Here is a 27388-nt window from a genome sequence, read left to right on the forward strand (position 1 = left end):
AGGATAACCAATGCTATAACCCTGGTTGAAAGAGTCAACTAATTTTGCTGTATTCTCACGCTAATTCACTTCTGCTACTTAGAGTAGATAAGACACTCGCAGGTCCCCCCACATCACCGACCGATTGAACTTGTGAATGCCATCTTAATATTCCCGACTGCAGCTCCGACCTCACATCACTGACTGAACGCTAGACACACTGACTGAACTGTGAACACTACAGACTGAACTGTGAACACTACAGACTGAACTGTGAACACTACACAGACTGAACTGTGAATGCTACACAGACTGAACTGTGAACACTACACACTGACTGCTGCTGTGACTTCACTGTCACCTCTCCTATTATTTGCAACAATGCATAGTGCACTTTACATCCTTTACACTGCACTGTGAACTGAATGTGCAATACTAAGAACACTCAAGCCTTATTTACTAGTTCAAGTATATATTTTGTGATTCTGTTAGCCCCTTTCGTGACTGCGATGCAAGCCAGGGGCTCGAATACGCACTTATTCGACCGTAGTAGCCAGGTTAATATGCACCATCAAGCACTGCTTAAAAGCGAGCGGTGGGTCGAAAATATATCCGATATACATTTAGGTACCCACCGTTGCATTAGGGTTTCACACACACACACGGCGGGGTTTGAAAGCTCGGCGTTGCTAATAAACATTTTTAATAATTTTTATAAACTGATCAACACTGCATTATTTCCGGCGTTGGGTGCATGATGCACCAGGCAGCCAAATACGGAAATACAGCCATTTTGAGCAGTGTTGACCAGTTTATAAAAATTATTTTAAATGTTTATTAGCATCGCCGAGCTTTCAAACCCTGCCGTGTGTGTGTGTGTGTGTGTGAAACCCTAATGCAACGGTGGGTACCTTTGAAATTTATATCGGATATATTTTGGACCCACCGCTCGCTTTTAAGCAGTGCTTGATGGTGCACATTAACCTGGCTACTACGGTGGAATAAGTGACTGCGTATTCGAGCCCCTGGCTTGCATCGCAGTCACGAAAGAGGCTATGATTCTGTGTGAAGAGTGGACTAGCAAAGTACAATTTTCATTGTACTGTGTAACAGTGTCTGTTTAACTGTGCATACGATAAATTAATAAATATCTTGAATATGGTTTAGAATATTAGCATGAGAATATATAGCTTGATGGTAATCATGCTGAACAGGTGATGTTAATCATAAGTTCTTCTGCATGTAACATCTTGATGATTTGCACTAGTGGGACATAAATAACCAGAACACAAGAACTACGATTTTTGTTTCCTTTTTTTCTTCTTTTTAATCTCACAAAAAAAATGTACTAAAAACGAACGCCTCTGTTCCTGAAAAGAGATTTGAAGTAATCTAGAAAACAAGATATCTTTAAGAAGCACAGCTCTCTCACATTACAGAGGTGTTCTAGAACATTTCATGGTTTTGTTTTAGGCACTTGGAATCATAACAACATTCCCTTCTGAACGACAAAATACATCTTTGGTCCTGTATGTCATACAAAAAAAAAAAAGTAAGTCAAGCCGAAGTATGAAAATAAGAGCTTCAATGTTCGTCTCCTCAAAAAAGATTTTTCCTCCCTCTCCCTCTGATTTAACATGTAGAAAGCTTCGTAACGACTTTCTTTTACTTAAATAAGGGGGAAGAAAACAATATTCTCGCCAACGTCAGAGAAAGGACCAGCGGTCCTAAATGTTTCGCGAGAGGAGAGAAAGAAAGAAAGAAAAAAGAAAAAGGTGAGAAAAATAATGGCTCAAATCAGATATACAGCAGTACAGGATTGTTTCAGTCAAGTCACATTTGGCAAAATTATACATTTCCATTTCTTTTGCGTGGGCGGCCATCTTTGATTTTTCTCCCCCTCAGTTCTTCCCAGTCCAGTTCCTGTGAGAGAAGATCAACGCTGCCATTAAGCCAAGCCTCCTCCTCTCACCATCGCACAAGAGAAAGAGAGAGACAGACAGAAAGAGAGACAGAGAGACAGAGAGACAGAAAGAGAGAGAGCACGTCCGCCGCTGCACCCGGATGCACACATGATGCTAAACAGTTCAGCTAAACAGTCGAGCAGCTACACCGTTCAGCTACAGGGCAGCCACGTGCGGTAGGCGCCGCCGCCGCACGGCACCAGGGGCGGCTGCACGTGCGCCACGTAGTAGTTGCTGAAGTTGATGTCCCGCACGTACGCCGCCGGCTGGTAGTAGCAGCACGTGACGTTGGTCACGGTGGGGATGGCGTTCTGCTCCGCCAGCACCTGGAGCGCCAGCATGGAGATGAGGCTGAGGGTCTGCCGCCGCTCGTGGCCCATCAGGCACACGGTGCTCTCGTCCACCACGCGGTGCAGGGTCATCAGGCACTCGTAGCGCTTGTGCTCCATGCCGGCGAAGTGGCTCCGGAGGTAGGCGGCCAGCTTCCGCCGCTGCTCGCGTATGTCCGGGAAGTCGATGAAGAAGCGCGAGCACATGTACCGCTGCGCGCGCTTCATGTCCGCCGCCGAGGCCGGCCGGAAGCCGCGCGCCAGCAGGTGGCAGTACTTGAGCAGGCCGCCGCCGCGGATCTCCTCGGGGCTCCGCGTGGCGATGTGCCGCCGGCACAGGTGTCCCATGGCCTCCTGGAAGTCGCCGTAGACGCTCTCGCCGAGCACCGTGGGGTGGAAGCTCTCGGACATGGGCGTCTCGGAGCAGCGGTCGAACAGGAGCAGGGAGTCCAGGCAGATCTGGAAGGAGTCCACGCTGAACTCGAACTGGCGCCGCAGGGAGTCGACGAACTTCAGCTCCACGTTCTTGCCCGTGTTGTTGGAGAGCGAGATGAGGCTCCAGCGGTCCGTGTCGGTGCGCACCTTCACCAGCTTCTGCACGTAGGCCTCCTCGAGGGTGAGCGGCGTGATGCGCCCCTTGGAGACGCCGGCCGGCAGGAAGTCCAGCAGGCAGTCGAGCACCACGTCCTTCACCAGCCGGAAGGCCTGGTCGTCCCGGAGCGACACGCCGAAGATCAGGTCCAGGTCCTTGTAGCCGAGGCCCGTGTCCTGGTGGAGGACGTGGCTGGCGGCGGAGCCGTTGAGCCTCACGTCGCGGACGCACACCCCCTTCGACTCCAACCTCGCCCGCACCACCTGGACGGAGAGACACAGCATGAGACAGAGACACAAGCCGGTACACGAATGCCCTGCATATTGTTTAGATTCATCACTAATGATAAGACACAACACTCATCACTGTGTCTTTTAGGAGAAGGTTGGTTGGCAACACTGGTATTTGTAAATTTTTAAGGCCTTTTTTTAAGCTACCTCCTTATACTAAATCATTATTGGTAAGCTACCTCCTTATACTACATCATTATTGGTAAGCTACCTCCTTATACTACATCATTATAGGTAAGCTACCTCCTTATACTACATCATTATTGGTAAGCTACCTCCTTATACTACATCATTATTGGTAAGTTATCTCCTTATACTACATTATTGGTAAGCTACCTCCTTATACTACATCATTATTGGTAAGCTACCTCCGTATACTACATCATTATTGGTAAGCTACCTCCTTATACTACATCATTATTGGTAAGCTACCTCCGTATACTACATCATTATTGGTAAGCTACCTCCTTATACTACATCATTATTGGTAAGCTACCTCCTTATACTACATCATTATTGGTAAGCTACCTCCTTATACTACATCATTATTGGTAAGCTACCTCCGTATACTACATCATTATTGGTAAGCTACCTCCTTATACTACATCATTATTGGTAAGCTACCTCCTTATACTACATCATTATTGGTAAGCTACCTCCTTATACTACATCATTATTGGTAAGCTACCTCCGTATACTACATCATTATTGGTAAGCTACCTCCTTATACTACATCATTATTGGTAAGCTACCTCCTTATACTACATCATTATTGGTAAGCTACCTCCTTATACTACATCATTATTGGTAAGCTACCTCCTTATACTACATCATTATTGGAATGGAATTTTGAAACCTATGGGATCGATTCTAGTGACTGGCTGGTCCTTAACACTTTGAGTGGCAGCGACGAGATTTCTTGTTTTTATCGTTATTTTTTCATCAATATAGCCTCACGTTACCAGTGGGGATCGGTCTGAGCTCGAACAGGGAAAATACCGCCCCCATATCGTCTCTCAGGATGGTACTGCACCCCATTGGATTGGATTGAATGAAACGCATGGGGGGGGGGGGAAAAGTCCGGATTCGACATTTTACTTGTCAGGCAAGTAACCGGAGACGATCCCAGTCATTGCCCACCATCAGAACTAGGGGTGCACCGATATATCGGTCGGGTATCGGTATCGGCCGATAAGTGCCTTGTTGACTGCTATCGGCCTATAAGCTCAAATGTGCCGATAGCAGTCGCCGATAAATAACCATCAAATAGCGTCAAAAGGCAAAAAAGAAAAAAAGTTCACTCGCGACCTACCTGCACAACGCCCGCCGTCCCCCACACACACAAGCTACTGCATCAAAGTTACTACTTATGATTAACAAGGCATTCGTTTTGTGGCATTAACGTTATATAGTTAGTGTTACACGGACAATAACATCAGCATATTATTATTACCCATAGCAACAAGGCATTACTCAGAGTCCGTTCATTAGCTACCGGGAGATGCAAGACTAACGTTACTGGTGAAAATGTGATTTGCGTTGGAATACTCCTTTGCCAACTTGCTGTACTTTGCTTGCAAGTCTGCAGCCATTATTGCTAGATTATGAATAGCCCCAACTTTAGCCAAGGTAACGTTATGGCTAAACCTTTAACAATAGTTAACGCTAGCTTTCGGTTAGCTGTTCAATGCTATTAATAACACAACTCTCCGTCAACACCCTCTCTCGGGAAGATGGCATTTAAGAAAGTATCTGCTGTTAAAATGACACAAACATTCGTTTTGTGGCATTAACGTTATATAGTTAGTGTTACACGTTCAATAACAAGCATATTATTTACCCGAAGATAGCAGTAAACAAGGCATTACTCCGTTAGTCCGTTCATAGCTCAGTTCCATTCCGTACCCAACTACCCATTCTGCAATCTGTTAATAAAGTTTTCAACCAGACAAATGTATAGAAAGGCTTTGTTTTATTATAACATTTGTTGCAGTAAAATCATTATGTCTCATTTGGTCATGCTGTGGAGCGCTGGTCGGCGGGCCGGGCAGCTAACGTATTAGCTACGTTAAGTTTGTTGTGCTCTCGCAAACAGAACAATGGCGGCATGCCCGAAAGTAGAAAATGAATAAACGCTTGCCGATTGGTGGTAAGGACAGCAAGGACAGCAGGAGGTGGGTGCTAGCGGTGTGGCGTAATTGGCCGAATCGACTTGTCAATCAAAATGGTTATATTGCATTGGCTGAGAGCTCTGGTTGAGAGAACAGTATCCATCTGCAGGCCGCCAGACGATACTTGAACTGATACAGGCTACTGGGAGAGGGATAGTGCTACATGGCATGGTGGAATTAATACCATAAACATATTTCTTGATGTTTCCTTTTTTTAAGTAAGTAAAGAGGCCTACAAATACAAACATACAAATATACAGTAGTTTCATTAAAAAAAAAATATTAAAAAAAATATTAAAAAAAATTACAAATACTATACAAATAATACACAAATATCGGTATCGGTATCGGCCGATTGTGTTACTTGAACAATCGGTATCGGTATCGGTGGCCAATCTTCATATCGGTGCACCCCTAATCAGAACAGCGTGGAATATGTCTTTCGACCACCCAGCGTTGGATCAATAAACGCGATCGATATTTGGAATGACGATCAGGAATTGGAATCATCTTTTTGGAGAACATCTGATCTGAGGTAAGGAATCTATTTTACCAGTATTGGGATAATCAGAGCCGTTTTTCACCTATATGTCAACGTGTCCCATATGTGTGAGCGTGGCTGTGAGTGTGTGTAGCTGATCAGGAAATAAGATAATGGATTTTTCAGCCCGCTTCTATAGCGTGCATAAGTACACATATACTATCGATAATCTAGCGTTTATTTGAAAACGATTCATAAATAGGCCGAAAAATTACAAACGTGTTTTGAGTATTACAGTAAAGTGCGATTCCTGCAGAATCTTTGATTTTTTTTGGAAAGTTTCAAAAAACAAGCGTTTTTCAAAATGGTATAAAACGGAAATGAACAGATTAAAAAACAATCCGTTTCGACAATGTTTTTTTTTTTATCAAATATTTAAATTTTTTTTTTCAACATGAAACAAAACATATATCACAAACAATAATAATACATAAAAAGACTTCCCAAGACTAACTTAACACCACATGACAAGACAATAACTGATAGACTGCACAGTGATCATCCTACATGGACACTCGCTCGTTCTCCCCCCCCGCTCACCCAGGGACCTCAACATGAGTCACACTCACATTACATTATTCAGTAAAAGAAAAAGAAAACTAAAATCAAAACAAATCAAAACAAATCCCCAAACTTATATGCGTTATTTTAACTTTGCCACTGCAGCCAACCAAATTGCGATATTAGATTCCTTAACCCCTACAACACGTGCCGTGGATATTTCCAAATAGATCACATCAAGGTAGGTGAGAAACCATACCTTCGGGCAGAGTTTGTCTGGGTGAAACCAACGTGAGGCAATACATTTTTTTGGCCGGCCAAAATGAGTCTTTTCACCTGTATAGAGGTCGGTAATTGAGAGAGATCATTCAATAACAATACAGAAGGAGATACAGGTATGGTTAAAGAGAAAATGTCAGAGAGCTGATATGTTTTTTTTTTTGATCCACTTTTTCTCCCATTTTTCTATATTTTCTCCCATCCCAATTTCAATTCAACCCTCCCCTGTCACGAACGCTGTTTCTTGCCTCCCACAAGCCGGCTGCAATGTGGACTAAGTCATACATAGCACAAGTCCCCTCCGGTACTTGAGGTAACAGCAGTCGCATCTTTTCACCTGCGCAGCTCGATCTCTCAGTGTCGAGGAGTAACGCGTGGGAGGCTCACGCTGCCCCCGACACTTCCTGATTCTACTGCGCAGGCGCACCAACCGACTTGTAGGAGTCGCTTGTTCACAACGTCCGATCCCCACCCTTCAGTTTCCCTCCCCGTAATACGGCCAATGTGTATTACTGCGGACGACCAGCTAAACTGAAAACAATGTGGAGAGCTGGATTCGAACACGCGAATCCTAGCGTCTCCACACTGGTGGCGAGTGCCTTGCCCACTACACCACCTAGCCGCCCCGTCAGAGAGCTGATATGTAACATTTTCCCAGAAACTCACAACAGGGGGGCATTCCCAGTACATATGCATAAATGTACCTGTGGCGCCGTTTGGACACAAGGTACATAAAGAGTCAGGTCTGAGACCCATTGAATTCAATCGTCTAGGTCTAGGGGTTAAATAATTCCTGTGAATAAAATTTAGGTGAATCTGTTGGTGATCTGGGTTGTGTGAGGATAACTGAACATTTTCCCAGACTGCATCCCAATCAAAATCTACATCCAACTCCGGGACATCCTTTCACCAAATCGTATCCAGAGGAAGGTCTTTATACGAGGACATGAGTAAATGGCGATAAAAGTCAGAAACGAAGCCTCTCGATGTCTCTTTGTCATAAAAGAATTTGTGAAAGCGGTGATGCACTAGTGGAGCGTCACATGGCACTCCATGAGCTGCTCTTATTTGTAAATAAAAGAAAAAGGAGGTTCCGGGGAGATCATATCCGTTGGATATATCCTGAAAAGAGCGGAGACCAGAGTTGTCGAAGATATCCCCCAATGTGTGTATGTTTTTCTTTTCCCATCTAGGGTATCTAATAGGTTGTTGTCCAATAAGGAGAAGATTGTTATTAAATATATGGGAATGCGTGTGCCATTGTTGGCATTTTTTACCCCCTTTCTGAGTGTCACGCCAAGTCTGGATCACATGTGTGATAAGAGGGCCAAATCGTAATTGACATTGTTTAATTGATTTGATATGTTGGTATACACAATATCCTGAAGTCTATATGGGGACACCAACTTCTCCTCCAATGGTCGCCAAGATACAGCTGCTTGAGCGTCAAACCAAGTGATCAAAGGTCTCAGAGAGAAAGCTTGAAAATAATATTTAAAGTCTGGAAATGCTAATCGACAATGTTGACTGCAAACAAGTCATTGATAAGCGACGGTCGTATTAGACACATAGCCATAATTTAAGATATAGTTTATGCGTTCACAAATGTGAGTGCTCCGTCATTGAATAGAGCGGTGGCACGCGACAGGGTATATAGGACTGGCACGGAAAGTGTTAAGATCCTCAAAGTTTGCTCTGAACAAGGTAAATCTGCATTTCGCTATGATGCCTCTAGCTCAAAGAATTAACTCCAACAGTCCTTAAAGCTCGAGATTCTCCCCTCTGTTGCAGAGTATAAAACCTTTGTCAATCAAGTTGTATGTGTTTTAATTGATAGTTATCCTTACTGGTCTTATTGTTGTGATTTTATATGCCTTTTTTGCTTAACTCTGTATGTATGCTCAATGTGACTGTAAATGAGGGAAACCTCAGTTGCCTTTCGAGTTTAGATAAAAGGTTTGAAATTAAATGACTTAATTTCTTTTTTTTATTGTATTAAAAAAAAACAGACTGAACAAATTAATACTTCACTAAATCCAAAAGAGTTCCGCAATCAACCTTGGACCTTATAATTAGACAAACAAAACAAAAAAACCACTGAAACATGCAACCGCTCGACTCAACCTCATTTCCAATAAACTCCACATGGGCCTCGGGGGAAATCAATAGTTTGCGTCGGCGAGATCAATACGGCCGCTCGCCAAAGTCCACTTCATCACCATCAGCCTGTCTGAATGAAAGCTAAAGGGGTCCAGATGAAGAACAGCAGAGGTAGCGTGCGTCTGTACTAGGGATGGGTACCTTTCACATTTGAACCGGTACCGGTACCCAACGGTACCTTTTTCGGTACTTTAGTCTCAAGAAATTTTATTTACCTACCTCAGTCGTAAAAAAAAAATCCAAACTTCAAATAACTACAATTTCGGCTTGTCATTGCTCTGACTGCTTTGTTGTTGAATCAAGTCAAATCCTAGGTAAGCATATATTGTGCGTGTGAACGTTGACATGAAAATAAAAAAAGTTAAAAAAAAAATAAAAGAAATTCTGTATCTTACTTGATTCGATACTCGGTAGTACCGACGTGTTTCGGTTCGGTACCTCAAAAGTACCGAATTCGGTACCCATCCCTAGTCTGTACTGTAGGTACCTCCTGAAAGAACAGCAGGGGTAGCGTGCGTCTGTACTGTAGGTACGTCCTGACCGTCAGCCTGTCTGAATGAAAGCTAAAGGGGCCCAGATGAAGAGCAGCAGAGGTACTGTACTTGGCGGGGTCAGGCTCGTCCAACCAGACACCAGAGGCCATGGCGGGAATTACGCCTCTGCACTGTGGTGCACAAGCGCCCCCTCCACCCCAAGTCTGCCACAGTGATGGTACCCTATCCCTTCTTTAATCCCAACGACCCCTGGGGGTCAGCCGCCTCTCCTTCCCCCCGTCCCAGTGCCATGTTGGCTGGGTAGGGAAAGAGGTCCAACGCCACTATGTACAGTATGAATGGTAAACAGCTTTTATCCAGAGTGCTTTACAATTTGTTCCTCACATTTGACCCATTCACTCACACACACCGACGACGGAGGTGCCGACCTGCTCATCTGGAGTAATTAGGGGTTAAGTGTCTCACATTTAGTCATTTAGCAGCTGAACGCTTTTATCCAAAGCGACGTTTTGTACGACATGTCAGCAGGAAGGGTACGACTCCCGTCAGCTGAGTAACAATGTTCAGGGTTCTTACACCTTTTCCAAAGCAAAATTCAAGCACTTTTCAAGCTTTTTCAAGGTGCCTTTTCAAGCTTTTCCAGCATCTTACACGGCTGTGGTAAATTAAATATTTACACAAATGATAATGTCACTCTTCCATCACATTAAATCAGATGTGATTGTGCTATAAACAACCAAAATGATGTAGACATGACATCCTATATAACCTGGCTGAGCCAATATGAAACAATCACTCAAATAATCACCAGATAAAACTTAAATTTCAATCAAATATTTACTGAAAATTTGCTAAATAAGTGCAGTCTTTGAGGTAGGCAGTCAATCAGCTCCTTGAGCCTTAAAATGTATACAAAATCAAATCAACCTAGAATTTTTATATAAAATTTATTATTATTATTTATTATTTATTTATTTGCTTGTTAGTCATGTTGATCACAGCGAAACCACAGCTCCGATGCATAATGGCGTTAGCTAAACGAAACTTGTTTTAAGGTAAATTGGCTTTCAGTGTGTCAGAGCGAGCGCACTAAAGTTGTGCAGACTGGACGCTCTGACCGAAGAGTCAGTTTATCAGAGAGGAGCAGATTTTCAGAGTGAATTTATTAACTCACCTTACAGTGCCGCTTGTCGTTGCCAACATGAACAATAAACATAGCCGTCTGTGGCAACGCTAGCTCACTTGCTTGTTAACGATAAAAAAAAAAAAAAAACGTTACTGGGATTAAAGCAAGCTTTCAGGAGGGGCGGGGGGTGCCGTTGGCGGGGTGGGCACGCGAGTGGCTCGAGAGAGGACTCCTCTTCATTTTGCGTGAAAGGCGAAAGCAATAAGGCGCTCCCTGAATTTTATTTGTTTATCTAAAAACCTAACTATTAAGTCAGATAGCGATTTATTATGAAAGTATACAGTGCAATTACAAGTTCAATAACTTTCCAGCACTTTATACACAATTCAAGCACATTTCAAACCTTGAAAACACCACATTGAAATACAAGCATTTTCAAGGATTTCCAGCACCCGTACGAACCCTGAATGTTCATAAAAGTGTTCAAACTTGAGTGCTGCAGGGTCAAGTGTATTTTAGTATATTAAGAAGAGTGCATGACGGTAAGAATGTTCGATTTATTTTCTTTCAGATATCGATTGAAAAAGTGCATATTTAGCAGACGACGAAAGATCGTCGTGTTTCGGATGTCCCAACTGTGGTGGGAAGTTGGTTCCACCATTGTGGAGCATTGAAGGGCCTAGAATAGGCAGCTTCTCTTTGCCGACCCTCCCGGAGCTCAGATAGGAGTGGGTCTGAGGCGGCCAGAGTGTCTTGCTCAAGGACACTTTGACATGCTGCCCGGGAATAGAACCGGGAACCTCCGGATTACCAGACGACTGCTCCATCTCCCGATCCACTGTCGCCCACTAGTATGCACCCACATGAGACAAATTGTTTTTATAGGAGGTTATTTTTGGCGTTAGTACAACGTAGTATTTTCATTTACATTTAGTTTTTTTTTTAAATCCGACGCTTTATCCAAAGCGATTTACAGATTGTGAACAAGTCAGCAGGAGGGGCACGTCTCTGGCAGCTAAGGGTCAGTAGCATTGTTTGTCAAATAGTGTCGAACTTGAGTGTTATAGCATAGTAGTATCATCATATTAGCATGCTGGTAGTAATATACGTATAGTAGCTTAGTAGTAAGGTACACAATAGTAAAAATACAGTAAGGATTGTGTGGTGTGTTTTGTATTTGGGCTTCAGAGTAGCTCACCGTCTATACCGTTTCTGCCAGCCAACTGCCCACCATACCAGTCACGGTCACCCCACCCCCTACCCCCAGAGGTCCACAATGGAAATAAGGCTTTATTGTGTTTTTAACCTCCATGATTATTTATCAGTGGTTCTGGTCCCCAAACCCTTTAAAAAGGGAGAACTAGGGCCATTAAAAAATATTGTTTAGGGCAGTAGTTCTGAAAACCCTTTCTTGTCAAGGACCCCCAAACTGATGCAGACCCCCAAAGTGATGCACACTAGACTGTAGACCTCCAAACTAGGGCTAGGCGATATGGCCTCTAAATGATATCACGATATTGTTTGGCTATGTCACGATACACAATATATATCACGATATTTTGACAATTCCTCTAAAGATGCTTGATTTAACCCTTTGATGGATACATGATGATTATAATAGTCCCTGCGACATACGTCTGCATTAATTAATAATTCTTTGGAACCAGTTCAACCGCCTCGGCACCTCCATATTCCATTGCCGTTTCTGAAAACACAGTAGGGCTAAGGTTTGAACTCGCTAAACTCTCTTCACTTCTCTCACGCTCTCCTCCAAGCATAACAAACATGCCTCTCCGTCTGTGTGTGTATGTGAAATTTGCGAACAACAAAAAATGTACTTTTTATTTTATAGATTTTCCACAAATAAGGGAAGGACTCAAATAGAGCTGCATAGTTCAGGGTTTTATTTCAAAGTAGGTCTACACATGGTAGTCTTTTTTCAAAGTGGACTACTTTTTATTTTATAAATGTTCCACAAATAAGGGTTTTATTTCAAAGTAGGTCTACAGGTGCCAGTGTTTTTTCTCCTGTTTTATTTCAAAGTGGGTCTACACAGCCAGTCTTTTTTCTCCTCTTCATAAGAGTTTGAGGTTTTCCTTTGTTATAACAGGTAAAAACAGCAATAAAAATTAAAAGAAATATATTTTTGTTGCTTTATAATTCGATTAATGCAACAAACTGTGTGCTATAAGTATAAAGTATAATAAATCGCAAATTACTTTGGGTATGCAATTGTCAGGCGTTTTATGCTAAATGTGGGGTATGCTTGGGGATAACTATATATAAAATGTTATACACTGTTATCTTCATTTTAAGGGTAAATTGGTTTTGCGGGAGGGGGGGGGGGGATGGCTCTTTTGATAGTAAAGGTTGCTGACCCCTGCACTAGACTGTAGACTCCCAAACTGACACACACACTAGACTGTAGACCCCCAAACTGATGCACACTAGACTGCAGACCCCCAACCTGATACTGCAGACCATTTGATAAAAGGTTAATCTCCCTCTGAGCAGACAACTTGTTTTAGTCCATAATTCCATAGCCATCTTCTCCGCAATTCAGGAGATAGCAATAGAGGAAGTTAAACCAATTATCAGAATAGTTACACATTATATTCTCTCATTGGACCGACTTCTAGTTTGTCAAATAGTGAAATTACTACTACTCCTCATTTTGGGTGTGGACCCCCAGGATTCCCCTTGAAGGACCCTAGGGTGTCCCCGGACCCCACTTTGAACACAACACTGCACTCATGACCGTGCATTCATCGAGAACGCACTTCAAAACCTTTTGGGGAGAGTGTCATCAAAAGTAATCTCACCTGGCAGCTCAATGAGGAAATCCTTTCAGTGCTCGTCGTAATCAGTGGCTACGGGAAACGACCAAACTCAGAAATGCAAGTTATACCGGTCCTAGGGCTAGCTTACAAGTATTTGTTATTGAATCAGTATTCGAGGTGTATTCATTCCGTCGAGCTGCCTGGCAATAAGGCTGTGTGATGAGGAAGTGCGTTCTCCGTGAATGCGCAGGCATGAGTACAGACTCAGTGCAAGCTTTTTTTGTTCCCCTTCAATGTCCAAATCACAATGAAATCCACATAGAGCCATGGATCTACATTTATTACGATTTTTGTCTCAATCTGAGATGATTTCAGTTACACGTTATGATTTAAACCAGATTTCCAGAATTTCCCACCGCAGGTTTGGATGGAGATCACACTAGAGACATGGAACCTATGATCAGAATAGTCAATCTTCGACATTCTCTCACTGAGATAATTTCTTAAAAATCGTAAAAACAATGGGGGGGGGGGGGGGGGGGGGGGGGGCCTTCCTGGAAATCCCTCAAGGACTCCTGTGGGGGGGGTGGGGGGGCATTGGACAATACTTTGGGATCCACTGATCTACAAGGTGATCCGTGCAAACCTACAGGACCACCACAGAGGGATAATAACCCCCCAGGAAAGCCATCAAAGATGGAACACGTCCAAGTGCTCTCTCGCAGGCCTGAGGCGGAAGGCAGACGTTGTTAAACATGCGCTGGCTTTTGAGACGACCGGAACGGTCAGAGACCTCACGACTGAGCGGTGTGATGCGATGAATGGCTTCGGCTCAAAGTGCAGCGTCGGACTCTGCGTTATGAATTTAAGGCTTGTTCTCTCGAGGCTCAGGAGATTTACAGTGGCGGCTTTTATTACATTTAGGCTTACGTTTTACAGCTACACTTACATTCAGTTGACACATTTTTACAACGAGATTTACAATCGTGTAGCGCAAAGCCAACACAAAGGGGATTATTCAGAGAGGGCTGAAGAGATGATGGCGATATAAAATAATGAAGAAGCTGGTATTTCTCCAGTGATCAAAGGGAACACGAGTCGATACTCTTGTCATGCGCAGCAAACGGGTAAATGCCTGGAAAACCGGATAGAATACATAAACAACAAAACCTGGAACACAATTTCTCCCTGGGGGGGGGGGGGGGGGGGGGGGATATGGGACCACGCCTCCCATACGAATCCTACCTACCGATACTGACCCTACCAGATTAGTGTCAGTCCAAGCCGAGGTTAGTAACTCTCTCCCACTCTCTCTCTCTCTCTCATGCTGATCAGATCATAAGCTGGCCCTATTTATACATACTGGCTCAGTCAGGCTGACCGACTCAAACTCAACACCTCGACAAACGCAGTGTGGGAGAACGAGACCCTGCGACACCGCAGCTCAGCGGGCAGCGTGCGGCAGCCAGCATTCCAAGGTGGATGCATCCATTCAGGCATAAAGGAGCCCCGATTGGGTCTAAATTCCAATCTGGACCAGTGTTACCGTCACGTGTGGCCCTGCGAGAGAAGCGTGTGTGTGTGTGTGTGTGTGCACTCCCGCCAGCCCGCCCCCTAGTCCCGAGCCAAAGACGAGGGCTAGGCCTACACACTTGGAAGACCTTCCCCTCCCTCTGTGGTTAGGAGTCGTGCAATTTAGAGTGGCACACCAATAAAGATGCCATAATGAAGCCCTAGCTCCGAATTGTGAAGCAATTAAGGACAGACGGAGAGAGCAAGGGAGAGACAGAGAGAGATAGACAGAGCATGCGCAAGAGAGAGAGACAGAGAGCGAGGGAGAGACAGACAGATAAGGACAGAGCATGCGCAAGAGAGAGAGAGCAAGGGAGAGACAGACACAGAGAGAGACAGAGATACAGACAGAGCATGCGTGAGAGAGAGAGACAGAGACAAAGAGCGACAGACAGAGAGAGGAAGAAAGATTGGGTAGTTTCTCATCCTAGATGTACAATTGCAGGCCATTTGTTGGGTTCTCAAGGATCCGCGGGGCTGAGGCTCTCTCGTCGGGGGGGCCTCTTCCTCTCGACACTCGCTCCGATCCCGTCGTCCCCCTCGCAGGAGTTTGAGTGAGATCCCTACGAGTTTAACAGCTGACTATGATGCTGCTGACAGGAGGAGGATATAGCTGATGTTTGTGTGTGTGAACACAGTAAACTGATAACTCGATCTATAGGGCAGATGGGTTGTTATGGAACTGAAGAAAATGACACAGGTTTTGAAACTGTGGGGGAACACGGCACAGCACACGTGTGTGCGTGTGGTAGTGGTGCGTGAGTCTGGTATTTATTGAACGCCGCCACCCCCCGACTCCCAACTCTCACCACCGGGGGTCAAACAGAGTCGACTCTCAACTACGTTTCTGTCGGGCGCCGCGCTCCAGGGCACATTTCATGTATGCACGACGATATATAATAATGATAATTTAGCATCGATTTCAGGAAGATTCGATAATCAGGCGAAAAATTACAACGCGTTTATTGAATTACACAAAAACGCTGTTTTCGCATCTTTTTCCTGGAATTACTCCGAAGCACCCAAACTATATTCATATTCAAAACGGTATAAAACGGAAATGTACAGATGAAACAATAATCTGCTTTTTGCACGTTGACTGGAAGCAACGAACTGACACTCGACAGTGTTATTAGACCCATAGCTATAATATAAAATATAGGTTTAGCTCTACAAACTACAACTACGTTTACATGGGGTTAATGGACGGCAAGGCCAGGTCACTTCCCGGAAGGGGCGTGGCACTCAATGTGTTAAGACTCCAGCGTTCAGAATTTGCCACATGTCGGCCATTCTGGTAACAGAGCTGCATTAATTGTGATTTATTTGGCACATAATCTAAACATGCATCCATAAATGGTAAACAGTTTTGCGCACATTCATTTAGTTTGACAGTTATTGAGAGTAAATTTGTTTGGATATTATGGCCACCAGTAATGTCATCGGGGACATTGAATCCTTGTGCTCCATAAAATGATGTAGATGGAAAAATAGCAATACCCTGTCGTATATAGGGACTGCTACCTCGTCATTTCATTGAGCTGTACTGAACACAAGGATTCACATGTCCCCCAGGTGGCCATATTCAAACTAATTTACTCTCAATAACTGGCAAACTAAATGAATGTGCACAAAACTGTTGTGCACACATCTATCCACATCCATCTGTACTGTACACTACATACCTGCATATAATCCATTTTACATACCTGTAGATACTATATATATATATATATATATATATATTAGGGCTGTCAGTTTATCACGTTAATTAGATTAATTACACAGCAAATTATCGCGTTATGAAAATTACAAAAAAAAAAAAGATTTTATGTAATTTTTTTTCTCATTCATTCCATAACAATGTAGAATACACATTTACAGACTTTTTTTTTAATATGGTCCATTTGCATGTTCTTACTTACAATTCATGATGAATTGAAAATGGGGGACCCTCATGTAAACAAGACGAAAGTCTTTCTCTGGTCTGCATCCCCTTAACAATTGTGTGTATTGAGTCGTACTGTATTGTACCCATTCTGCAATCTGTTGATAACATTTTCATTCAATCAATCTGCGCGGTGATTGATTGAACATTTTATTTTGAGTAAATTCTAATGAACCAAATGAGAATATCAATACATTTTTTTTTTTTTATCTTTGACTGAACAACACCATGCTCAAATTGACCAGACCTGAAAAATCTAAGCAAATTAATAGATGGAAGATGATTAAACAGAAGGTTTTGTAGATACAGTACTGAATTCTGCCATCCGGACACATGCAATTTGAAATATGATTTTGGAGTCGACCGTCTACCACTGTGTGGCTTCTCTATGGAGCAGTCATCTCTGTTCCAGAACCACAAGCATGTGCTGTAGAATCCAGTAATCCACCAACATCCCAGTGAAGTCATCTTAGGGCTGGGCGATATGGCAAAAAATCATATCACGATAACGATATGATAATGTTATCATATCACTCGATATCGCTAATTATCGAAATTGTTATAAGTTTTTTAAACAACATATGTATGTTTATTTTGCAGCAATTCTTTGTCGTTGCCGCCATCTTTAGTGTTACATCCCCTCACACAGTTCTCAGGCTGCAGCTGGTTTAAAAACGAAAGTAAACCGGCTTCTCTGCTGGCTGTGGCTCCAGGGGAGTTGAACAGTTCTGGCTCTGCTAGTTTATTTTCTATCTTTTGGCGCTTTTTTGGTGGACAAATCACCGCACATGTGCACAGTGACTGGAGTCTAGCTCTGCTAGCACACATAGCCTACTGTGTATAGACTGTTTCAAACTGTATTTTAAATTAGAAAGCAAAGAAAATAAATGGACAAGAGAAAAATAAATCTCAATTTGGTCAGTATTGTCATTTGGACAAGCAAAGCCATTACTTTAAGTTGCAGGCAAGAAAGACAAGTCTGTCCACCGTCTCTGGTTTTAAAACTGCCCTGTTGCAGGTCACAAAAAAAATCATTTTTTCCCTTCGATATCGATTATTAAAATATATCGCGATATTTATCGTTATCGTTATATCGCCCAGCCCTAAGTCATCTCATTTGGAGTTCGTTCCGAATGAGCGGAGATCAACGGATCACGACTTAAGGAAAACTCCAACATTTTGGGAAATTAGCTTATTTGCCATCTACCCTGGAGTTAGACAAGAAGATACATACCTTTTTTCTTCTCTGTGCATGCAGTAGGAGTAGGAAGACACACACCGTTAGCCTAGCTTAGCGTCAGTCACTGGAATTAGGTTCCTCCATTAGCCTAGTTCCCAACGTCTTCCTACTCCTACTGCATGCACAGAGAAGAAAAAGGTATGCATCTTCTTGTCTAACTCCAGGGTAGATGGCAAATAAGCAAATTTCCCAAAATGTTGGAGTGTTCCTTTAAGCATAAAAACGATCCTCCTCTTTGCATAGCAATGCATAAGCCTGGCAGAATGTGATCCAGCAGAAATAGACTCGAGGCTGGTGGAGAGACTATGATGGACGGCGGCATGCCAGTGACTCATCTCATACACCCGGACTTCCAGGGCGGGGGACTCACAAGACACACAGTACTGCGTTACATAATCGTTGCCGATATTGGTATATAGGCAGGCGACGAGAGAGAGAGAGAGAGAGAGAGAGAGAGAGAGAGAGAGAGAGAGAGAGAGAAGAGAGAGAGAGAGAGAGAGAAAAGACAGAGAGAGAGAGAGAGAGAGAGAGAGAGAGAGAGAGAGAGAGGCAGATAGATTGAGAGAGAGAGAGAGAGGACACACAGACAGATAGAGATAGAGAGACACACAGACAGACAGACAGACAGAGATAGAGAGACACACAGACAGACAGACAGACAGAGATAGAGAGACACACAGACAGATAGAGAGAGAGAAAGACAGACAGACAGAGATAGAGAGACACACAGACAGACAGATAGAGAGAGAGAAACACAGACAGACAGACAGACAGACAGACAGACAGACAGACAGACAGACAGACAGACAGAGACAAGAGGGGGGGGTGTATTATATTATATTATGTGTACTGTGTACCTGAACGATCTGTCGGGGTGTATTATATTATATTATGTGGACAGTGTACCTGAACGATCTGTCGGGGTGTATTATATTATATTATGTGGACAGTGTACCTGAACGATCTGTCGGGGTGTATTATATTATGTGTACTGTGTACCTGGACGATCTGTCGGGGTTGCACGGAGAGAGTGGGGAAGTTTCCGCGGCCGTGGATCGGGATCGCTTCTCCCAGGATCGAGTCCAGGCGCTGCACCTGCTCCCAGGACAGCACGCAGAACCTCCGACTCTGGTCCTCCGGTGCTGCAGCGTCATCACCGCAAGACATGGCGATGTAGTGAACACTCAGAATAAAAAATAAACTCAGAATCTGAATCAACACTTCCTTAGTTACGGGCACACAGCGGTATCTCGGTAAGAAGACCTTCTTTGGAAAAAACGCAAGTAGAATATATTCCGGTGATTATCAGCCGCGTCCCAAGTCTTGCAAACTTCCCCACAAACTACAAGGATTCTCCTCCTCCTGACATGAAAAGGAGATCACTATATAAATAATATAACAATAACTGTCCAGAAATCTACTTTGGGGTGGAAGTGGATAGACTGTGTCCCAGAAATGTGTCCCTTGATCTGAGCAGCTTGCATAAGGTTCGTCCAAAGAGTTTAAAGCCTCCTCATTAGCATAAGCCGTCTGATTGGCTGGCCTGTTTTGTTCATTGATTATGGAGGCCCCGCCTTGTCGAATGCCACCAATTAGTGCGAAGGAACAACCTCCAGGGAACGCCCTTTCGGTGACGCAAGTGTATTGGCCCCGCCCCCTCTGTCTGCCCTGCTTACTGGTACTCCCGTGCATAGATATAATATGCTCCCGTGGGCCTATTGCTTATTAACAGCGGAGCAGTGCTGCCGTTGCTTCCGCATTTTCCCTGATTGGCTGCGACACGCCCCGCGGAGCGGCAGAGCCCCGCGGAGCGGCAGAGCTTGCGGCATTATGTAGCCCTAATCCGCCATGATTTTCATTCGAAGCTCAGTTCACCTGGCAGCACAGCGGTCCTGCGGTCCTGCGGTCCTGCGGTCCGTTGTTGACAGGTTCGAATCCCATAAATTTTTTTTTAACGTGTATTCTTTCGCCGGTTAAGGTTAGGCATGGTTAAGGTTAAGGTTAAGGTTAGGCATTGTTTCGGAGTTGGTTAAGGTTAGAACGGTTAAGTTTAGGCGCTGTTAAGGAGCTGGTTAAGGTTAGAGTTTGTCTTGGAGAATGGCAATATTCTTTCTATGGTTAAGGTTAAGGTTAGGCATGGTTAAGGTTAAGGTTAAGGTTAGGCATTGTTTCGGAGTTGGTTAAGGTTAGAACGGCAGTAGAGAGAATGGCAATAGACAGCCTATTTCCGCACTGCCGCTCTCTCGCGCTGCCGCGGTCACATGGTCAAATTGTCACATTCTTGCACTCCTCCGCTGTTAGAAAGCAACACGCCTCCCGTGGTCGCAAGGAAGGAAGCAACTTAGAATAGAATAGAATAGAAATACTTTTATTATCCCGTGGGAAATTTGACACTGCAAATTGCTCAACATTTAAACATTTAGACATTTAGACAGGACAGGTCACGAATTAGAATAATAACACAAATCAAATCAAGTTACCTATAGGATAAGAGTAGAGTAAAATATAAATAAATAAATAAATAAATAAATAAATAAATAAATAAATAAATAAATAAATAAATAAATAAATAAATAAATAAATAAATAAATAAATAAATAAATAAATAAATAAATAAATAAATAAATAAATAAATAAATAAATAAATAAATAAATAAATAAATAAATAAATGAATGAATGAATGAATGAATGAATGAATGAATGAATGAATGAATGAATGAATGAATGAATAAATAAATAAATAAATAAATAAATAAATAAATAAATAAATAAATAAATAAATAAATAAATAAATAAATAAATAAATAAATAAATAAATAAATAAATAAATAAATAAATAAATAAATAAATAAATAAATAAATAAATAAATAAATGAATGAATGAATGAATAAATAAATAAATAAATAAATAAATAAATAAATAAATAAATAAATAAATAAATAAATAAATAAATAAATAAATAAATAAATAAATAAATAAATAAATAAATAAATAAATAAATAAATAAATAAATAAATAAATAAATAAATAAATAAATAAATAAATAAATAAATAAATAAATAAATAAATAAATAAATAAATAAATAAATAAATAAATAAATGAATGAATGAATGAATAAATAAATAAATAAATAAATAAATAAATAAATAAATAAATAAATAAATAAATAAATAAATAAATAAATAAATAAATAAATAAATAAATAAATAAATAAATAAATAAATAAATAAATAAATAAATAAAATACTTATATTACAAGTGCAAGTAGGCTACTATTATTTTCACGACTCCCATACTTTTCAGGATAAGATAAGATAAGATAACATATTCCTTTATTGATCCCCTTGGGGAAATTCGGGCGTCATAGCAGCGTGGGGGAGGGGAGGTACAGGTATGGGCAGGGTAATAGTAGAAATACATAGGCAATACAATTAGATTTGAATATAAAAATATGAGATTAATAAACAGTGTAAACAATATAATTAACTCAAATAAAGAATTTGAATCTGAATATACGTATACTATGAGTAAAAGTAAAAGTAAACCGTATACACAAGGTGCAATATACACAAGGTACCCTAACCGGCATGATATACAGTACGTCTTACGTTGTAGTCCGTGCAGGTTCTGGAGTCAGACAGATGAAATGCGCACACTGTGCCAATGTGGATCACTGATGCGCGGTGGAAATGCTTTTGAAAAGGCACATCACCAACACAGAAAGATGTTTACTGCCAAAGCCTTTCACCTTGTAGAAGAAACTTTGCTCCTGACATAAACCAAGTCATGTAAATCTCCAAGGTGTAGTTGAGCTGCGTCGTGGTGAGTTTGGCACAGTGGCTACAGTAGCTTCCCACCTTATGTGCAAATATAAAACATTATTAATTCCATTGGCTTCCTATTGTCATTCTGGGTGAGGTAGAATATAATATCTTCGGAAACCTCAGAATTTGCTGTTTCATTCGATGACATGTCACTCTAGCATCATGCTGTATGATTTTAGGGTTGAAAAGTAAGCAGAAAATACGTTTTTTGTTACTGTTTATTGTTTGAATAAGTTCATATAAGATAAGGGCCCCATATTTGATCTTGAAACTGTTAGGGCAGCAGTGGTGGTGTCTCGGGAGACGGCGTAGCTCGGGAGCGGTGGTCCTGGGCACAGGGAGAAGAAAGATTAGGACAAGGCAGGCAAGCGATACCGGAGTCTTAAGGCGAGCACAGAAAGACTCAGAAGAAGCTTCTATCCCCAGGCCATCAGGCTGCTCAACGAACAATAAACACTATGCAACAACCATCAAATGCACACAGCACACACACCCACACGCACACACTCAAACAAACAACACACTGCAGCACCCACTCTCCACACTTTAGACACCTAACACACTTTACACTTTATATTTATTGATAAAGGATTTGCACTACAACTCATACACCTTACTGTAAATTGTACCTAAATTGTACCTCATCCCATTTCTGCTCTGCACTATATAGTACTGTACATTAGTACACTGCATAGAATATTGTATATTGTATGGTAACTCAGTTACTTCTATTCTGCATCGAACATTGTACATATGTCTATACTGAACACTGTGACCTTTTGTACTTCTATTTTACATGCTATACTATTTTATTTCATACTATCTTGTCTAGCACAGTCTCTGGAGCGTAACAGTAAGAAGCATTTTGTATAAAAGTATTCTGTACTTCTGTATGACAACTATTAAAGAAACTTGAAACAAGGATAGAGCAGCAAGGCTAGTGTGCGTCCTCGTACCTATAGGTTGGTAGGATAACACTGCGACGAGGGAGAACAGGATCCGTGGGTTGATATAGGGGTTGTTGATGAGGGAATCCCTCACAGCCGCGCTGATTGATGTCCCTCTGGTAGCGTGGGAATGCTGGGGTCAGATGCTGCCCATATAAGGGTGTGGAAGGAGGAGGGGTGAGGAAGGCTCTCGCCGTGATTATGACAGAAACAGGTCACCTGAACCTTAAGGCTGCCTATGTTGACATAACATACAGTTCTTTATCAGACCGCAGTCACCGCACACAACTTAGCATACATTTGAGCATATACTATGCTTTAGATATAATAATAATAATAATAATAATAATAATAATAATAATAATAATAATAATAATATAATAATAATAATAATAATAATAATAATAATAATAATAATAATAATAATAATAATAATAATAATAATAATAATAATAATAATAATAATAATAATAATAATAATAATAATAATAATAATAATAATAATAATAATAATAATAATAATAATAATTTTATTTATATAGCACCTTTCATACATTGATTGCAGCTCAAAGTGCAAATATCATAAAATGAACATAGGCATAAAACTAGCAGTTGACAGAATAAAAGCCATGCATAAAGTGCAGACATAAGAATAGGTATGAAAAGACAATAAAAGTAGTGCAATGTAGATAATGAAAAATGTCGATTCCTAATCATATTATTTGTACGGCTGGGCTGCTTATAGTTTTTAAACCCTTTCACTACCACACAACCAAAGGGTTAACCCTTTGATTGATTGATTGATTGATTGATTGATTGATTGATTGATTGATTGATTGATTGATTGATTGATTGATTGATTGATTGAAAATTGTATTAACAGATTGCAGAATGGGTACAATACAGTACAGCTCAATACACACAATTGTTAAGGGGATGCAGACCAGAAAAAGGTCCCCCATTTTCAATTCATCATAACATATATGACATACATGACATACCGATAGACAGTACTGCTACACTTTCACTGCGACAATACAGAAAGTTAACCCTTTCACTGCCCCACGACAGAAGGTTAACCCTTTCACTACCACACTACAGACTAGTTAACCGTCTGTAGTGTGGTAGTGAAAGGTTAACCTTCTGTCGTGTGGTAGTGAAAGGGTTAATACATGGCTATGTGTGATACAGAGAGCTGTTGTCTTTGAACCGTGGCTTGTGTAAACCTAGTACGCGTCAGTGGGTGTGCTGCATGCGTCGGCCCTTGAACCTTCCACCTACCTGTTCTAAAACACAGATACATTATCAACACTTCTTTCCACTCTGGCTCCTTATCTGTGGTACATAACTTGCTTCGATACCGATTAGAAGGAATTCCTCCGGTGAGCATTTGGCAGCCATTTACATGATGTATTGAGTATCTGAAGCATAAATATGATATGAGATTCTGATTCATTTTATTGTCACGTCATTCAGTACCTTTTACAGTAAAAAAAATAGTGAAATTCACTTTGTAAGAAAATATCTTGGGTTCTTTCTCCTGATTAGATACAGTTGGGAACGGGATACCGGAACATTTATTTTGGGTTTACTGCAGAGCAGAGGGACTGGGAGACCCATGTTACTGACCAAACACTCTATATCAGTGATGGCTGTAAGTATTTCACACTTATTTCAACAAAGAAAATACATCTTACAGCACCTTTAATTAAATACCACTTACAGCACCTTTAATTAAAACCCATTCAGTGCCAACCACGAGTATAGTCGGGTTAACTCGCCATCGCTTGAGTGCCAATCACGAGTATAGTCAGGTTTTAATCGTTATTTCTTTTATTAGCGATATCCATTCATTTTCATCCATCCAACCTGATGTTATCGTTGGGAATGGGTCTGAGCTCGCAAAAGGGCAAATACCGCGCCTATCGTCTCCCGGATGGTATTGCACATCGTTGCACAGCCTTCTCGGGCAAGCAGTATCGTGTTACCACATTGACTGGGGAGGCTGGGAGCAGCGTCGATTATGTGTTTTGGACTATAACGTTGGATAAATAAACGCGATCAATATTTGGAATGTTGATCAGGAATTGGATTAATCTGTTTGCAGAACATCAGATGTGAGGTAAGGAATCTATGTTACCAGTATTGGGTTAATCAGATGTTTTTTTCACAGCGGTGACAACGTGTGTGTGTGTGTGTGTGTGTGTGTGTGTGTGTGTGTGTGTGTGTGCGTGCGTGCGTGCCGTTGACACGGAGCAATGCACGGATAAGCAATTTTTCAGCCCGCTTCTCTAGCGTGCATAAGGACACATATACTATCGATAATCTAGCGTTTATTTGAAAACGATTAATAAATCAGCCGAAAAACGTGTTTTGTGTATTCAGGGTAATTATTGCGTCTTTCTCTGGAATTACTAGAAATCTCCAAAACTATACTCGTATTCAAACCGGTATAAAATGGAAATGTACTGATGAAAAAACAATCCGTTTCGTACATGTTGACTGCAAGCAAGTCATTGATAAGCGACGGGTGTATTAGACCCATAGCCATCATTTAAGATATAGTTTAAGCGTTCGCAAATATCCCTGTCCTCCCATTGATTAAAGCGCTGGCCTACAAGCCCTAATTTGGTCATATCCGGTCGGCTCTGAATATGCTGCATTATATGTATCTATTTAAGAGATTTGCACTACATTCATACCTAATTTGCATTTGCACCTTGCCTTCAAAAAGTGTTTGTACCTCATTGTCTGCATTTTGTACCTCATTGTCTGCATTTCTACTTCATTGTACTTAGGTTGTACTTTAGTTTGCATATTGTATTGTATATTGTATATTGTATAGTGGTATTCCTCTTTTACTTACTTTTTTACTGTATGAAGCACATTCTCAGGGGCTCATACAGAACCAAGCACTTCACTCTAATGTACAGTACGTGTACCTTATACGTGACAAATTAAAAACAAACTTGAAACTTGAAACTATAGGCGGAGGTGGGCAGTGACATGATTTCATACACTCCGGACCGGTCATATTACACTTTCCCACGACTGATACCCCAACCCACACAAAACACAGAAGTCGGCCAACAGTCTCTCTGTTCCCGACGTTATTTATCAAACATTTATCAAACACAAGATACTTGTGATGCTAATGATAAGGATAAGTGCTCAGTGACGAAACCCGACCCAGAAGGAAAGTCTGACATGCCTATTGACACTTGTACTATGGAATTACAGCATGCGTTACGTGACCCATAATGGAAGCCCGACCAGCGTTGCAAGACTTTGATGTGAGCTTAGGTATTGACGTGCTACACACCGTACTACTGTACTACAAGTGCGTCTGACTCTTAACCACCAAAACCTGCACGGACCACAGCGTACGCCATATGTCGTGCCAGTTAGGGTACCTTGTGTGTACTGCACCTTGTGTATACTGTTTACTTTGACTTTTACTCATAGTATACATTCAGATTTTTATTGCCTATATTTACTGTAACGTATAATATAACTGATAGGGCATACAGGCCCTCATCTGCACCTATGTTTACACTGTTTATTTGTCTCGTATTTTTATATTCAGATCTAATTTTAATGCCTATACAGTATGTATGTCTTTCTTCTATTATCCTGCCCATACTCATACAGCACAGAGTCAGCTCTACTGAGAGTGTTAAATTATCTTTTGTTAGCAGCTGACTCTAGGAACTCCATCTTCCTTGTTTTATTGGATCTCACAGCTGCTTTTGATACAGTAGACCACTCCATCCTGATCTCTCGCCTAGAGCAGGGGTTCCCAACCTTTTTTCCCCCAGGGACCCCCAAACATCTCTGATGAAATTCCTGGACCCCCCTCCTAATAAAATACCATAAAATACTTTTTTTTGGTCATTTTAATACTTTTTTTGTCATTTTAATAACAAACTGCTTATACACAGGCATATGCATCATAATTAGACCCACTATGCTTCTTTGACTTGTGCCTTCAATCAACAAATCTCATCTTGCACCATATGTATTTAAAAATGTTGGCCAATATTCAAAGCCTGTATTCATCCTCTCAAATCAGGCCCTAATGGTGAACGGTTTGCATTTATGTTGAATGAAGTAAGAATCCACTGCAGTAAAAATATCCTCACCTCGAGTGGTTTAAGGTTGACTGACATGAGAATGTCCTGCTTCAGATACTCATTTTCGATATACTGCACATAAACGATGAGCACAGCCTCGTCTGCGACAGTTGTAGTTTCATCAAGTTATATGGCAAATGGACCCTTTCTAAGCTTTTCTGACAGCTGCTGCTCGCAATCACTTGACATCTTATCAATTCGGTCTTTCACTACATTGTTCGAGAGTGGTACTGATTTTAGTTTATCCGCCACCTGTGGGCCGCACAGTTTCTAAACCATTTTGATGCAGGCTGGTTTGATGAGCTGCTCGCCAATATTGTGCGGTTTCTTTGCTTTTGCAATTAAAAGCGAACACTCAAAGGAGGCTTCGGTAGCCTTCTGTAAATCACTGCCACCCCTGCTCCACGCTACTCTAACATCAACGGGCTTGTTCGCCTTGAGAGACTGTTCTTTCCTCCGAAAAAAGTCTGGATCCTTCCCAACGGTTTCTGGGTGCTTAGACGCCTGATGTCTCT

The 27388-nt window shown here is 41.6% G+C and overlaps 1 protein-coding gene across 1 annotated transcript; it reads right to left on the reverse strand.

Moving 5' to 3' along the window:
* Positions 1-1411: 1411 nt before the first annotated feature.
* Positions 1412-19417, reverse strand: tent5ba (terminal nucleotidyltransferase 5ba). Its single transcript, XM_084307266.1, has 2 exons — positions 18966-19417; positions 1412-3127 (listed from the first exon to the last, which is right to left on the reverse strand). Exons 1-2 carry the CDS (start codon positions 19131-19133, stop codon positions 2096-2098), a joined length of 1200 nt encoding a protein of 399 aa, XP_084163392.1. The 5' UTR covers positions 19134-19417; the 3' UTR covers positions 1412-2095.
* Between the last annotated feature and the right edge of the window lie 7971 nt (positions 19418-27388).

Source organism: Notolepis coatsorum (genome assembly GCF_963971535.1).
Source record: "Notolepis coatsorum genome assembly, chromosome: 2".
In the NCBI taxonomy this organism is placed as follows: Eukaryota; Metazoa; Chordata; class Actinopteri; order Aulopiformes; family Paralepididae; genus Notolepis; species Notolepis coatsorum.